Source organism: Pterocles gutturalis, unplaced genomic scaffold (genome assembly GCF_000699245.1).
Source record: "Pterocles gutturalis isolate BGI_N339 unplaced genomic scaffold, ASM69924v1 scaffold16689, whole genome shotgun sequence".
NCBI lineage: Eukaryota > Metazoa > Chordata > Aves > Pterocliformes > Pteroclidae > Pterocles > Pterocles gutturalis.
In genome coordinates this window covers 3,926-21,145 of record NW_010136057.1, presented here as the reverse complement: position 1 = coordinate 21,145, position 17,220 = coordinate 3,926, and the positions used below count along the sequence as shown (strand labels likewise).

The 17,220-nt window shown below is 40.3% G+C and overlaps 1 protein-coding gene across 1 annotated transcript; it reads right to left on the bottom strand.

The window, feature by feature from the left end:
* Positions 1-746: 746 nt before the first annotated feature.
* On the bottom strand, positions 747-16,558 carry OCIAD2 (OCIA domain containing 2). The gene is made up of 8 exons (XM_010082169.1): positions 16,499-16,558; positions 13,919-14,018; positions 13,048-13,101; positions 10,800-10,847; positions 9,693-9,798; positions 8,391-8,472; positions 5,473-5,557; positions 747-880 (listed from the first exon to the last, which is right to left on the bottom strand). The coding sequence occupies exons 1-8, from the start codon at positions 16,556-16,558 to the stop codon at positions 747-749; spliced, it is 669 nt and encodes a 222-aa protein (XP_010080471.1).
* Between the last annotated feature and the right edge of the window lie 662 nt (positions 16,559-17,220).

The following is a 17,220-nucleotide window of genomic DNA, read 5'->3' as shown; positions in this document are numbered from 1 at the left end:
GGGCTGGCCAACCAGCTGGCTGAGCGATGGTCCCGCCAGAGCTGCCAAGAGCTCAGTGGCGTGGTGTGAAACCCTGCCTGGAGAGCAGCAGGCTGGCTGTCTGCCCACAGCCAGGGCAGCTCCCAGGGTGGTTACAAGCTGCTGGATCCATCCAGTGGGCTAATCAGGAGAATGGAAGTGATTAAATCAGAAGCAGTTGCTGCTGGGTAAGGTTTCAGATGTGTATTTTTAAGTATTATACATGTGACGATATGGCAGGAAGTAAGCTTGGGCATGCCCAGTTCAGTCATTGCAGACCTCAGACTGCAGCTGGAGTGACTGAAGGGTGGGTTTAGAATATGTCTCTGGGAGGATGGATTAAACCTGTTTCTTGCTCTAAAGTACCCAAGCTTGCCAATGTGCCTAAGCAACACAGCATTGCTGCTGAATGCTCAAAACACGCATATGTAAGAAGTAACACTTAAAAGTTCAGGTAAGCCGTTCCTTTAATGCAAGGTTCTAGCTTCTGCTTTGGAAGTGCCATTGCTATCAAACAATCTGTATGCCAAAGACAACGGATAAAAACCATTCCCACCCTAGTATTTTTTACCCTTCATCAGCAGAGAAAAATACTATATTGTAATTACAATGATTTAAAGGTGTGTTTTCTCAGGAATCTTGAAACTTGTGCTCTTGGCATATGAAGATGTTTCAGTCTCCACTTCTAAGTTTTAACTACCTGGGTTGTAGTTCATTTGGAAAGGCTCTTAACTTGGTTTTGCAACAGCTGTAAGAATCACCATCATGGCCACCCTGCCTCCCACGTTGGCTAGTGGTCCTTCTAGAAGGAGTTCCTTCACCACTATAACCTCCTGTCCTTCTCTGATCTCTGGGAAGCTTCCTGACAAAGATGACATTTGGATCATGCAAATCCAGATGTTTCACAGCCATGCGAGCCCCTAGATAGTTTGTGCCTTTTGAAGCCATTTTGTTTGTTTCCACCATATCCTGTGGCAAAAATATGCATGATGGAATTGTGCTGTATAAAGAAGTGCTTATTTTCTGTTTGCTTTAAATCTGATTTCTCTGGGTCCTGCCTAGTTGTCATTTTATAAAAACCAGCAATTGCTTGTTCTCTCTTTATCTTTAACACTGTTACAGACATCATATCTCTCATCTTGAGTTGTTTTCAAGCCAGAAAGTGAGTTACTTAACCTCTTGTGAAGAAACTGTTTTGTACCTCCCAAAAAATTATTTTAATTTTTTTGTCTCTTTCTGTGTCTCAGCTCTGTTGTACACTTTTTGAGGTGCACTGGAAGCACCACAATACTCAAGACAAGGGCATGCCATAAAAATGCTCTGTAGTATAAGTCCATTTTTTCCCCAATTTTTTCTTAGGAATTGTTAATGTTCTACTTGCCCTTCGGCTGTCATAGACCACTGATCTGATGTCTTGCAACTATGCAAAACTATGCAAAATGACTCCCAGATCTCTGTACAGAGAATGTCAGGAGTAATTCAAAACCAACTGTGTGATGCAGTTAGTATTTTTACCCATGACAATGAAGCTTATTACTCAGACTCTCAGTATTGAGATTTTTTTCCTAGCTCTATCATTTTGTCATCAAGAAACTTGGTCATGTTTTCCTTTGTCAGATTATCTGTTAATATGTTGACCAGATGCCCCCTAGCATGTCCCCAGAAGCCCTCCCAAGCCTTCTAGATTGTAAATTGGCTTTGAGAAGAGTCTCATTTATTTCTTGAGAACCTCATTTTCTTAAGAGTTATCGGGGAAAAAAAAAAAAAAAACCAACAAAAAAACCCAAAAAACCAACAAACAAAACAAAACCAAAAAAAACAACCAAACAAAAAAACCCAAGGCCCATAACAAAGCATATGCACAGTACGGAGTAGATCCCTTTGTTGCCACATCCACTCTTTAAAAAAAAAATGAATAGATTTGTAAGGCAAAACATCCTGCTGTGAAAGCTGTAATGATTCTTCATAATATGTCATAGGTTTACTTCTGGCACTATAGGACTTCACAAATCCACCTATTTTAGAGGTGATTCCTCAAACGACATACACACTCGGGAAAACAGTACACTTGATAAAAGCTAAGTCTGTAAGTGAAAGTGGCTTAGTATTTCCAAGATGTGGAACTGCTGCAATACTGATGTCAGAAGTTGGATCCCTCTTTTTTGGCGCTCTCAAATGCACATGATGCCAAAACCAAGTTGGGTGAGTGGGACAAATTACCAGCAGCTCTTTCACTGGTAGAAATAGTCACGAGGAAGAAGCTGCTGCTCCCACATTAGTGTTGCTGTCAGAGGTACAAGAGTGGTGCCCGAGGTAGCTGCCCCTTCATACTTCCTACTTGGCCTGGTCCAGCACGCTCATCTTGTAACTCCTGCCCCAGGGCTTGCTCTCCTTTTACCAGCCTGCCCCACAGCTCTCCCCTCCCATCACTGTGGGCACACAGAATGCTTTCTTCTCTCATTCTCCTCTCAAAATGTAATAAAATAAGCCCTAAACCTTATTTTTGATAGGTATCTATAAAAACTTGGATAGTGAACCTTCAGGTCCCCTTCCTTCCCAGTTTTAAAATGGAATTATAGACCAGCTGGCTTGCCTGAAGTCCAACTACTACGTCAGCACCTAAACAGGAATGTTCTTTGCTTTTATTTGGATTAAATACAGTATTTGTAAATATTTGAAATCACTTCAAATATCTAATAGTAAAGTCCCCAAAGACAAGCCATCTATTGCAGTTGTTTGAGGTTAATGCCATTGGAGCTTTCCTCTTCTTCTCTGATGCTTTTTCTACTCATAATTTCATGAAGTGGATTGAGGCTTACATAAAGCTACTCACTTTGCATGCAATACAGATGAAGGATGTCTTTTGTTTCTTGATTTTAGCAAGTACGTGGACTTCACAGAATCATAGAATGGTTTGGGTTGGAAAGGACCTAAAAGATCATCAAGTTCCACCCCCCCTGCCATGGGCAGGGACACCTTCCACTAGACCAGGTTGTTCAAAACCCCATCCAGCCTGGCCTTGAACACCTCCAGGGATGGGGCATCCACAGCTTCTCTGGGCAACCTGTTCCAGTGTCTAACCACCCACACAGTAAAGAATTTCTTCCTAATATCTGATATAAATCTACCCTCTTTCAGCTTATACCCATTACCCCTTGTCCTCTCACTACACTCCCTGACAAAGAGTCCCTCCCCATCTCTCCTGTAGCCCCCCTTCAGGTACTGGAAGGCTGCTATTAGGTCTTCTCGGAGCCTTTTTTCCTCCAGGCTGAACAAATGCCTAAGCACACAGTTAAACTCCGTCATCAAAGAAAGTAAGCTTTACTTACCAGAGATGATTAATAGGAATATATGTATGTTCATTGGATTTTTTTAGCCTTTTTGTAACATCTTCCTCCCAAAAGGGAATGTATATCCTATTATTAGTACAAGAAAGTACTAAGAAAAAATTTAGCACTATGTAAACAATGCCTGATCCTTTGCAAGGTCAATTATTTTTCTCCCTGGAGATCTCTTCCCCTCTTATTCCAGACTGAATAAAGATTACAGAAGCAACTGTTTTTTTTTTTTTCCCTATTTTTTTAATAGGTCACCCCAAAGTTCAGTATATTCAACATCTGCTTCCATTAATACCAAATTCTTTAACCGACATGTATGGAATGCATGATAATAACAGTCAACACACGTTAGCTCATTAAATTGTGCAGAATTACTACAAAAAGGCTGTACTAACTTACAGTTCTTAGGGCACTCTTTGTTAATCATCAGGAGTTCATTTTCCCAAGTAGAAAAATCATGAGGGCCTGGCCACAAAAGCACATGAAGTTTTGTCCAGCTCTTCCTGTCTTCCTTTTGCATAAAGTAATAATGTAAAATAATCAGTATGCATTTAAATGTTCATTTCTGCATCATGCAGCACAACTACTAACACCCCAACACCTGCTTTCTTATAGAACTTCTCCTGTGAACTACAAGGCACTTTTGTCATATTTCTTTGTCAAACCTTAAGCTTAAAATTTCAACTAGGTTCTGTGAACCATCAAATGCTAAAAAATCCAGTATCTGGCTGATTCCACCCCTAGAACACATGTCCAGCCACCAGGAAAATTCCAACACACCTGTAGTCAAAGCACAGTGAAAGCTAGTTGGCTCCAATTTTATCAAATTTAGTAACACGGTGTCCTGGTGTTGGCTGGGACAGAGCTGAACCCTCCCTGCTCTGGGATCATTAGCCGAGAACAGGCTGAGCCTTGGTCATCGGATGGTGAGCAGCTTCACTGTTTATCACTCATCTGCATATATTACTACTATTATTATTGTTACTATTTTCAATTTTATTGTATTTTAGTTATTAAATTGTTCTTATCTCAACCCATGAGTCTCTTTTCCCTTCACCCCTTTAATTCTCTCCCCCATTCTCAGGAGGGGGGAGGGTGAGCGAGCAGCAGTGAGGTATTTGCTGCTGCTAGCTGGGTCAAATCACGACACACGGTATAGAATGTGTTGTGAGTCTTTCCTGTCCTTTTGTAGCTGGTGTCTTTGGGAGAGTCGGTTAACCTAAATTTCACACTACTGTAAAATTTTAAAGTTATATTTAAGAACTAATGCAACATCATTACTACCTCATTATAAAGTCTTTGTAGTCCAGCTGCACGCTTGACTAGATTGTTGATCGAGCAAAGCAGGAGAAATTGTATTTTAACAAAATTAAATAACAACCTTGCCCCTGTTATTTCTCAAATCAAGGAGTATTTTGTGGAGCCTGACACCTGACAGACTTACAAAATTATTTGGTCATAAATCATATTAAGTACAGAAAAATGCTTTTAAAGACCTTCTATAGCACAATTTGCCCATAAGCTGTGCTCATTTTTCCTTTATATGCACAAAATTAGTGCTAATACATCTTAGGTTCACAAACAGCCTTTTTGTCATAACAGTATCACAGTAACTCATGAACTTAGATCCACACAATCAGCTAATCAGAGTATTGCCTCTTGCAAAGTATGGAAATAAATGTAGAAAAAAAGGAGACAATAAGTTTTACATAACAGTACATTTATTGCAGCAAAGTAATAGGAAGCCTGAACAAAATTACACTTAAAGCAAAGTAGCTAAATTGTAATCCCAGGAGGTTAACACTGACCACAAGAACAACCTCTGAGAGTCTGACATGAAAGGTCCTCTGTCACATGCATCACTCTCCTAAGCACCACATGGATGTAATGTCTTGCCTCAGACAACCCAGGCATGACTCGCCTTGGTGCAGTTGCTGTTGTCTTGACAGCAGATGTCAGATGAAGGGAAAGTAGATAAGACATGTCACCATACAGGCTTTGCTGACTATCACAGTACACGTGGTAATTACATGATTTTCACAAAGGAGGTTGACTTCTCTGTGGTTGTGCAACCCTCTCTCCCGCTTGCCCCGGTTGAAGGCTCCCCAAGGCTTACCTGCCTGCGCACCAAGCACCAGCTCTGATACAGCACAGCTGTGTACGCTTGACTCAGAGTGCTGAGACAGAGATGTGGAAAAAGTCTGCAGAAAGGTAAAATGTCTAAAATTAAAGCCCCTGTTGAGATAGGTGTTCTTAGTAGCTCAAGAGTTCAAGAGGGCAGACAACAATTTGCAAAAGTATAAAATATTAAAGGGAAAAAAAAAACAAACAGGGAGGCTAGTTAGTCTAACCCTCTTCCTTCTGCCTGGCAGTCGCCTGGCTAGGAAAGATTCTTTAAGTGCCTTATCTGGGTGGTGAGTATTTAGCCTAATAGCTTGTTAAATCCAGAATGTCTTTTGTGTTTAGTAAACAATTAATAGTTACTTTATACTTTTACATTTTGTATGTCCTGCTTGCAGAATCTCTTTGTGCCCAGGTATAGATGCCCAAAGAAGCTGGCTCAGAAGAGGTGTACTAACCATAGGCATAGTATGAAAGCAAGCAAACAAACAAACAAAAACCCACAGAAGACAGGCTTTATCAACTGCCAGTGAAGCCCAAACTTTTCAGTAGCTGTACATTTGATTTCCAAGGAAACACCATCACTGTCTTTAGGGTAAGTGTCTGCTTTTGACTTCCTAAGATATGTCATGGAAGTTTGTATGTCATGCTGTTTGTAGAGATCGTGTGCCGCCATCTACTTTCTCTTGACTTCCTAAGATATGTCATGGAAGTTTCTATGTCATGCTGTTTGTAGAGATCATGTGCCGCCATCTACTTTCTTCTCAACATCTACTATCCTTGAGTGTGTGCAGACCTTAAACAGTTCCAAAATACTGTACCTTTGTGTTCATTATGAATGTGGCATGCGCTTTTGATATTCCTGGCAAAGGGGACTTTTATGTAAAACTGGCCTACTAAAAGTTGGTTCAGTGCAGTAACTGCAGTGTGGTAATACCCTAATGAACTTCTAGCTTAGTACTCTTGAAACAATCCATAAACAAGGAGTCATCTCAGAGACTGAATAGCTGCTTAACTCTGCAAAATCGTCTGAACATCCTTGCACTCTTTTCTTTTGACGTAGAAGATAAAGATTCCAGCATATGCCATTTTGTTTGCTACATGAAGTACTGACAGCATCTAAGTACAACAGACAAATTCATTTTTTCAGCACTAAGAGATAAATTTTACTGAAGGGAGGAAAAGAAACCAAAACATGCTGAGAATAGAGAGAAGAGGAAAAATCAAAAAGTGCATTACAAGAAACTGCTATTATGAACAGAGCTGTGTAACATGCAACTACTTCAAATAAGCTGATTTACACCAAACCAAAGACACTATTTCTTCTCTACAGAATAAAGCCTTGAAAGAAGAAGCTGATCCATAAGATTTTTATAATCTTCACACCATCTGTGAATGGAATAAAAGAAACTGTTATTTAGCTGAGTGGCACCTTGCTTTCGATGTGAAATGTGCAGCTTCTTGGTGATTTCTCTGAGAACTCTGCAAAGTCCCTGAGGATAAAAGACATCACCTTTGCACTCATCAACATGAGTATAATTTTATCTGGGTGGTCTTCCTAGGCCATGCCAGAGCTTACACTGTATGCTTAGCACAGATAACGGTGAGATGTGCTCAGTAAGGTCTCTCTACGTTTTAGAGCACAACACGCTAAACAAATAATTTTTAGTAAAATATAAAAGCGGCTATGAGGTTATTATTTTCACTGTTTAACAATACAGAAAACAACACAATGCTTACAGTATTTATTTTCCTAAGTTTCTCAAACCTGTCCATCAAAACTGACTTGTGGCAAATTCAAAATATCACACTGACCCAAATATAATGGCTTTTTCCTTCCAGCAATTAAAATTTGAAAGAAATACACTTGTCTTATATCTGTTTTCTGACTAAGCTTTCTAGGCCTTTTTAAGAACAAACAAGAAGACCTAACTGGCTGGTAAAAAGTGCAGCAATCAAGGTCTTTGATGAACACATGAGCTGGAACAGGGAACAGGTTCCACAGCAGAAATTGCAGGAAGGAAAACAGACTCAGTCCAACAATTTCTGCATCAGACTTCTCTTCTGGGCTACAGTTAGAGCGATAACAAACTCACATGGCAGGATTCCAAACAGTCCCTCAGCTCCTCTCTTGCAGGCAGCCAAGCTACTTACGCTTTCACATGTTCTCCTGCCTGTGAGAAATGTAGGCCAGCTTACCACAAGCATAAAGTGTGAAAATGCTTTTTAAAAGCCCAGCTGCTGGCCTGTTTTTCAGAGACAAAGACTGAACGTGCTTTTAAACACTCCTCTGCCTTCCACCCTGTAAACCCTCCTTTTTTGCAAAGGGAACTTTCCTCTTTCTGGGGTGAAAACATCAGGTGGGCCTTCTCCCCTGCCCCGCCACGTAGTTGCTCCAGCACCACTCTTATAATACCCTCGCTAAGGCTCTAGCCAAACCATAGGGCTGGATGCAAAAAAAAACCCCACACCAAACAAACAAACCCACCCCCAACTGTGTCTGGTTTTAGATTCTCAATATTCCAATGTGTTTTTAAATACAAACATTATCCATAATTAATTGATTCTTAAGTAAAAAAGCTGGAAATTGAAAGGAGTTACATTTGTTTTCATACAAGTAGTCAATCCAAATTAATTCCAATTAGGTGAATAAGCAATAATCTGATACAGCTAAAGCAGAAATTCCTCAGAAATGGGGGATTTAAAAATAGCATGAAAGGTACGTAAGCTAAAAATGAGGAAACAAACTTAATTAGAATCCATAGAAAGAGAATATTTCCTTGAATGATGTTCAGATTTTAATTAATTATTAAAACCAAGATTTTCACTATATTGTTCAAAGGCTTCAAACAGAAATACCACTCAACATGGAAAATAAAATGAGAATTTATTTTAAATTTCAAAGGTGCCTACCTGGGACTGTGAAGCTGAAGGCATTGAACCTGCTTTCTCATTTGATCCCAATTTTGCTTCATGTTCTTTTCCAGCACAATGCCTACAATATTGAAAGCAGATAGAATATTCTACAATTTTGCTGGATTTCTTTAATACAAACATATATCATGCTGACAAATGTTCTTGAAGAAGTAATCTCCTGCCTATATTCTCCAATTTTTGTAACTGCTTTACGGGACGTAAACTGCAAAAGATGACGCCTAAATGTCTAAGCCAATAAAACCCCATTAATTAACTACCTTTTCCAGCAATCGCTAAAATATAATATAATTTTCTAAGCAGGAAAAGACAGCCCTTGCCATTGTACCTATCAAAAATGAGCAAACAGTGTTAGGATCAAGGTGTGTAATACAAAAGAGTGACAAATAGCCATTTTGTGTAACACCAAGTGAGGAAAGTAATAGCTTTGTTATGTGGAGGAAGAATGGAAGTAGATAGATATATGAACAATGGAGAAACTTCCCATTATCAGTCTGGCATGATCAGTCAGGCATTTTCATGATTTTGTGGATAGGATTTTTGGAAATATATTTTGCGTGTGAAAGGTCTATATGAAAAGCCATATTGAGAATGAAAGGTAGTACTGGCATTTGAAGGAAGAGCTTAGAAAGAAGTCAGAGTGTGATTTGATGGGAAAGAATGCTTTATGTGAACTTGAAAGAGTGCTTTATGTGAACTTTAGAAAACAATGACTAAAACATGGAGGTGCCAGGTGACAGAAGGCAACCATTGAGAGCTATCATATGGTTAGAGTTGCAAGGTGGAAAAAAACCTTGCAGTTTGCGCTCTTTGTGGTTTGGCATGACAGTATGAGGTTGGGCAATGCCACAGAGGGGGAGGTTGGAATGTGGGTTGAGACTGAAATTGTTAAAATATGAGGACAGTGTAAAAAAAAATCAGCAGCATATTTAGCCTGGTGTATGGTACAAAGGGAGACTCAAAGGGCCTAAGTGATATCACAGATGATTCTGAGACACTTAGAGGCACAATAGTAGATGAAAAGAGAACTAGTAACGGTTGTCCCACCACACTTAGGAGTATATTTAAATAATGTATTTCCTAATACAGATATTACACTGAGTTTAATTTGCGTTTTCTGAAGAATATTTAGTAGTTTCTAATGATGTCATATACAGCTTAAGAATGAGTAGTACCTCATGACCTGATCACAGAATTTAACATAATAGTTTTGCTGCATATAATTTTTACTATGTTTTACACTATTTTGTTCTAGGATTAATAGTTTAAATAAGCACAAACCATTTTTGTTGTGGACCAAATGGCACAAAACCAATTTTCTGGAACTTCTTTTGGCATTCTCCTATGTATGACATCTTTCCAATGGCAAAACCTAAGACACCAGCAACTATAAAGACAGATAACAAAACACTATTAATACAAGACCTTAAATTAAGAGTCTGCAATTGGCTCCATTTTAATGATATGATGAATTGTATGTAGCATGTCTTCTCAAAACACGTCACAAACCCATGCTAAGTTATACAGGGATTATGGGGATGATTTCAATAGCTAGTGAAAACTGGCTACCTATCATGAGACATAGCAACTGCTCCAAAACAATGCACACAGGAAAAGGATATCATATTCAGCTGGAATTACAAGATTTCGGATTAAGAGAAACAGATGATAGAGACAGCCCACAAAGAAATTAATTCACAATGTCAGCACTAATGTCTCTTGCCCTTGTATGCACAGTATGGTATAGTTCTAATGACTGAAATTTTAACACTATCTTCTCTGGGCTTCTAAGAAGCTAGAATGTCAGCCTGCCATACCATCGCACTGGGGCTTTCACCCACTACAGAGTCAGAATAAAAATACTACTTCAACAGCCTCAATTTTCTGTTGAACTGCTGAAGAGGGAGTCAACTTCACTTCTTGCCATTTAAGAGCCACCTTACTGTACTATACAGTTTCAGTGCTCTTATTGGTTTTCTTTATCAATTCATAGTCATAAATTAGTTAAGATCAAATTAACATATGAAAAGGATCATACTATTTTATATATTATACTATGATGACTCCTTAATACCATAAGCTGTGTGATCTGCTAAGCATGGCTGATCGATGAGGCTGACATTATTTACAACACAAAGGTGAGACTGGAGTTTTTACCAATTTGAGAGGCTATACCAAGTAAATATAAGCTGCTACTGAAAATGTTTAAATTGAAAGAACCTTGTTTCATACATTTAATTTTAAACACAGCAGAATTCTGATTTCCTATAGTCACGTGGTATCATCTCATAAATTCAAAACAAAGGAAGAGTTTTAAAAGAAATTCAGAGAGAGGCATCTAAGGTGTGCATATCATTTCCTTTCCTTTTAGAATCGGGTACAACTTACGTGCAATCTTAGGTAATGCACCAAATCTTGGGCTTGATGAGAAAATGCCTACAATAAAAAGATATCGTCAGCAAGCTTATTCAGTTGAACTCAACAGCACTTGACAGTACAATACAAGACAGTATTTTCTACTACAAGCTTTTGCACTTCTGAAGGTGAACACTGTACGAAAAACTTGAAAGTCCACTAACTCAGATTTAGGAACATTAGAGTACTTTCCATTCCACTAGTTCTTAGTGCATCTGTTTTGGAGGAGTCTTAGAGGAGGAAAAAAATCTGGACGTGGCAGGATTCAGTTCAGGGAGGGGTTTGGAGTGTAAATCAACATGAAAGCAGCATGGCTGCCACAGGTGACAACTGCAGCACTGCAGGAGGACGAGATCATGGCTTATGTTTCAGCACAAACAACCCTGCAAATATAATGGTGAACAGAAATCTCTTCCTCAGGGTCCAGCTCCTTGCGCTGCGAGAAGCAGAACCAAACTGTTCTTCAGTAGTGTTCTGTGGCTACAGTGTTAAACTGTACCACTGGTATCTAGCCTCCCCCTCTGGAGAGGAGAGATCATACATTTTGGCCTTTACGAGGAGAATACAGCGTGCTGAACAAGAAAACTACAAGATCATCTTTCACTTTTCCCAGCAAAATCCACTTTTCCTGAGTTAACACCAGGAGATGGAACCAGTACGCCTGTGAAAGCATGTGTGTCTGGCAGAGGAGCGCCATGCTGTGGAGAAGGGCTCCACACAGTGAGATTACTGTGGCAAAGGGAAGTCAATGCTCGTTGCACATGCATTTAGGCAGTATTAATGAGGCTCAGAAGCTCCAGCTTCTTCTACAGCCGGTGTACTGCACACAGTCATCAGAGAGGAGCATTTAGACAGAGGAGCATTCAGTCTATGCTAAGTGCAAGTGCCTTTGCCCACTGGCATCTATGCAATTTTAAATTGGGTCTCTCAGGGGAGGGAGGAACAAAATTGTTTCTAAACAGCCTCCCCCCTTCAAAGTGTTGACACACAGTAATGATTATTTAATATGGGCACTTGTTATTTCACAGCTGATCAGATACATGCAAGTACAATGGAGAGAAACTGAGAAGAGTAGCTGGAACCAGAGGCTGGCATGTTAGCTACAGAGACAACACCAGGGCCCTTCCTGTCACTGCTCACCCTTTTTCAAATGTGTAATCCTTTGCCTTCCCTCCCCCTTTCTCCTTCCCTCTGTGTCTGCCTACAAGCTCATAGGTCGAGGATACAATAGGGAACCCACATCAGCCTCTTGTGGTATAGCACAGCTTTTAGGTTTCCTACTCTAGCCCTCCTGATCATCTTCTTAGTAAAAAAAAAGAACGTGATGAGGAGGAAGCATGGTAATAGCGTCTGGAACATAAGAAGGGGCTTGCAACAACACACAGTGAGAAAAGGCTGAGCCATTTCCACCTCCTCTATTTGCTGTCTCCCACCACCCATCTCTTATAGCCCTGGATTCTTTTCTGCTTCTTGCTTTAAGCCCTGTGATTTTTCTCTTCTCCGACCTGCCCTTGCCGTAACCAGCTGCTAATGCAGGCTGAAGGACTCTTATTTGCTCCTGTGGGATACACCCATCTTAGCAGTCTTCAGGGTAGATGCCCTTCACTCTTTACCCAAAATGCTAACCTCGACCTTATTATTAGCCAAGACCCCCAGGAAGAAAACTCAAGGTGCAATGTGTAGAACCAGGCTCATCCACCACATAAATGGAATAGAGTTCTCTCTTGTGTTAGCCTGCAGATCACAAGCCATCACCATAAAAAGCTCTCTGTCTCCTCACTTCAGCAGTATTCCTTGTCCCTTTGCACCAGAGATGTATTCATATTGATATGTGGACACTGTAAAAACATTGTCAGCATTTTTAAAATAAAACAACAGCTAGAGCTATACAGTTCACAATTCTGATGCCCCCGCTCAGGTTCTATAATGCTCTGCCCTACAAACAGTCCCAGTGAAGACTCTACTTAAATACACGTGACCATGGTGACCGAATCTAGCCACCAGGCTTTGAATTTATTAATTCTTTTTTCAGTTCACGTTCTTTCAAAAGAATTACTGTGGCAATGCATACATAATGATCACAGCACTACAACAATTACGGTATAAGTGAGAGGAATATTGATCTTGAATATCAGCAGGCTTTAGTGAAACTTGCATTTCAGTGGTAATTCCAGAGTCTCAACTTCATAACTTATGATCATAATGTATTTTTCATATTTACCTTTTGAGACTAGCCCCTGGGTGACAAGCATGCTTCCAAGAGACAGAGGAAGAGCTGTAAAAATAAAAAGGAGGAGGTATCTGATGTCAGCCAAAATTTGTTACCTATTTGTTAAATACATTACTCTTTTATATGTTTATAACGTTAAACACATTACTCATCTTCTATACATTAACTTTGTCACAGTCTTAATCACCTATCACATCTGCTCATCCAGATTACTATCTCTTCAAAGCAAGGATGTGTTCACACAGTGCCAAACAAGAATCAAGCATGCTGTAGCATCTGGAGCTAATGCATTATACATATTTATTAAATAATAGCTTCTGTAATCTCCTCTCAGTATGGTAACACTAGTAATGAAAGCAACTCTGATTAAATGCTGAAACCCTTTTCAATCTTCTCCTTTCAGAAAATGTGTCATTTAGATTCAGACTGGCACAGTGGACTTAAAAGGCACTAATACGCTGAGTGTCCTAACATCTAAAGAATTTCACAAACCCAAGACACATAGCCATACCTGCCTTTCATTCAAAGGCAAGAATAAGTATGTAATAAAGTAAAACATTCCTAAGGTTGTTTCAATAATGGACTTCAAGAACAGAACCAGCTCTATGATTGTTAAAGTAAGTTCATATTAAACAGGAGCTTAATTCAACCACCTTTACCTGCAATGATTATGCAAATAATTCCATTAAACTTGTAATAACATATTGCTCAACTTAAAATAAGGTGATAGAGTTAACCCACAATAATATTCCAACAAAACCCAATGTATTACAGTAAATGGCATGGCATTTTCCAGCCGGTTTTGCATATGTACATCAAGAAGTTATTCTCAGTGTGATAAGAACAAGTTCAGATCACTCACCTCTGTACCAGAAACTTTCCTTTTTGCATTCTTCACGGATCCTTGCAATTTCTCCAGCATTGTGAGCTTGAGTTCGTGAGATGGGACAATAGAACATTGGCTGAAAGGACAAACCTGTGTTAGTTTATCGATTTAATCTCAAAGAAAGAAAAAAAAATCAATTAAAGAAAATAAATTCTTTAAAAACCAAATAAAATACAATGCAAAAACCAACCAAACAAGCAAAACTCCTGTTATCAGTGTGTTGAGATACTTGATAACCTAATACAGAAACAGAAAGAACTACATACGTTTTAAGTTAAAACCACTCATCCTGTTGGTCTGTACTTTCCTAAAATAACTCAGCTGCTGCTTACCCCGGAAGTATATAGCTTGATTTCTATTAGCCATTGTATTCTCATGGGCTACATCATCTTTCTGGGAAATAAATGAGAGGAAATAAAGGCAGAGTGGTAGTTTCTAAAAATGAAGTTCTGCCCCATACAGCAGTCAATTTAAGTTCAGTAAGAGTAGATTTTGCAAGTATTCAGAAGAGGATCAACACAAATTCAAGTCAGATTCCCCTAACTAGCCTAACTGTCTCTCTGAGCAGTTTAAATATGTTTGTGGCATTAACCGAATTCAACCATACTGGCTTCACCTTAGCTTGCTGACAGGTTTCTTTTAAGCTAATGGTAGCTCTTTTTTTTTTCCATTTTGATTGTGAGAAAAAAGTGAGAGTGTTCTCTCTTGCATTCTACTATCCAGGGTATTGACATGTCAATACAAGTACACTTATTTCTTTAAAATATTACTCAGTTACCAGTGTTAGCACTTGTAATATCACTGTTGGACATCTGAAACAAACAGGTGTACTAGTCTTGGCTGGGAAACAGGTTATTTTCTTCATAGTAGCTGGTACGGTGATGCATTTCAGATTTGTGACCAAACCAGTGTTGATAACCCAGAGATGTTTTGGTTCTTGCCGAGCAGCACTTGCACAGCATCAAGCCTTTCCTATTTCTCAGGCTGCCGCGCCAGCGAGTAGGCTGGGGGTGCATGAGAAATTGGGAGGAGACAGAGCTGGGACAGCTGACCCCAGCTGACCCAAAGGGCATCCCATACCATATGACGTTGTGCTCAGCAATAAAAGCTGGGGTAAAGGAGGAGTCATACAGTTAACGTTAGCTGAAATTTTACCATTTTTCTACAAAACCACAACCTCTACAAACATGCCTATTCCTGAGAGCAAAACCAGACTTCACAGAACAAGCAGTGCCTTGGGAAAGAGAGTACATTAGTCTGTTACAGGATTCTACCTCATTTTATGCCCGACTGATCCATGATTTTGTAACCATAATAATGAAATGCATTTATTTGCTGCAGTTACACATTTCACATTTTAGATAATTAATATCCTGGTCCTTCTTCAAGCACTGCTCCCACTAAAGTTTATGGTGTTGCTGCTTGGGTAAACAGTAGAGAACTTGACTCCACTCCAGACCCTAGAGAACCCCTCCAAACTGGTTTCACAGCAAGGTCACAGCAAAGACAATAAAATCCAAACAGCCTGAGTGAAAGATAATGAAATGAGTGTCAGGGCCCTTAGTGCACCAACAAGCTTTGCAACCTTTCTGCGCCCATACACACCCCGCCAAGGGTTTATTTGTGTAGGCTCTAAGCCAGCTCTAAGGTGGCACAGTTGTGTAACACTGAATTAGACCGCTGTGAAAACAGCTGGGAGAAAGAGCTGCAAGATGCTTTGCCCAGGGCCTCTGCCCCTCAGCTCAGGAACTGCATTTAAGCTCAGGCCCTCACCTTAACTGTGTTGTATGTATGCCTGTACCTGGCCTTCTACCATGATGATCCCTACCTTGCCACGCCGACTTGATGTCCTGGCTTACCACCAGACTTGCCTAAGGCCTATGGACTTGCCTGGCAATCACTGGACTGACTGTTGGCTTACCCTGGTTAATGTCACAGGACCTGCTCTGGTTCTCTTTTTGGGGTACTGTGGGACTGTGCTCCTTATCCCTGAGGTCACAACCCCTGCTCACCTTGCTGTCACTTGTGGCTTGTGGGTCACCTTTCCTTGCAGATCAGCCCACTTTTGCTGCTCTCTGGCAGTGACTGGTTAGCAACAAGGTCATACACATATAAATTACATTTGGTTAATTACATGCTTATAGCATAAAACGGTAAAATGTGAACCCCCATGGATAGCGGATTTCTCCGGCAGAGGAGAATGCTCAGCTGCCATACAGCTGGAGGTCAGGTTCTTGTGCAGTACTGTTCCCTTCTCTCCTCTGAATTGATGAGGACAGGTTATACTGGACTGGTACTCAGACACTGGGGCTCTGCCACTTTGTAATTAGTTTCATAAGCATAGCATAAATCAGAGCCCACTATCTTAAGACTCAAAAGCTCCTATCCCTCTGAGGGTAGTGAATCAGGAAAAATAATACATAGCCCTTTCTTCTCTTCCTTTATATGTCCAAGCTAACAGACATCTGTTTCTCTCTTCAGTAAGAGCAACCAATGTAAAATCCCAGTTATTCACTAGCAATAGCATCAAAATAAAAGGGAGAAAACCCAGCTTACCCATCCAGTTTGCTTCGGTGGAGACGTCTGACTTTCCTGTTGGGTTGTTTCGGAAGACATTGTCTCTTTCCTTGTACTCCGATGCTGATCTTGGTCAGCAGAATATATGTGTTTTATGCTTGGCTACCTCTCTTTCTACTAGGTACAAAGGTAAAAAGCCAAAGTATTATATTGATACCGTAAGCTCAGTGTTCACCTATCAACAGTAATGACGAAGTTGAAAGGAGTCTATTGTTTCTACAGCAGATAGCATTCAGTCACTGTGACGGTGTGCTCTCTCCGCCCCACACCTGACCTTTATCTCCCACAACCCTGTTCAAGTGATAACCACCAGTGGTGGCCATAATGGATGCGTCTGGTTGTGATGGCTGCATCCAGCTCAGAGCAAATTTGGGGGATACAGATAACAACACAATAGCCAGGAGCTACCTTGTACATTTTGCTCAACAGCTGAGGGCTAGCTGAGCATGTGCCAACCAAAATACAGCTAGTATGCAAACATGGCTGTAAGGCAATCATCTTACTCCTTAAATAGTGGACAGCCCAGGGCCCTTTGAGCTCTCCTGCACAGCAGCGGGCTGCATGCCAGGACTGCCAATTGAGTAGGGATGCCCCTCGAGTAGAGACGCCCCTCAATGTTACTCCTCGAGGTTGAGAGATTCCTTGCCACAACAGATTCTTGGTAAGTGATTAACAGCATGCGAAACTATGAAAACTTAGCT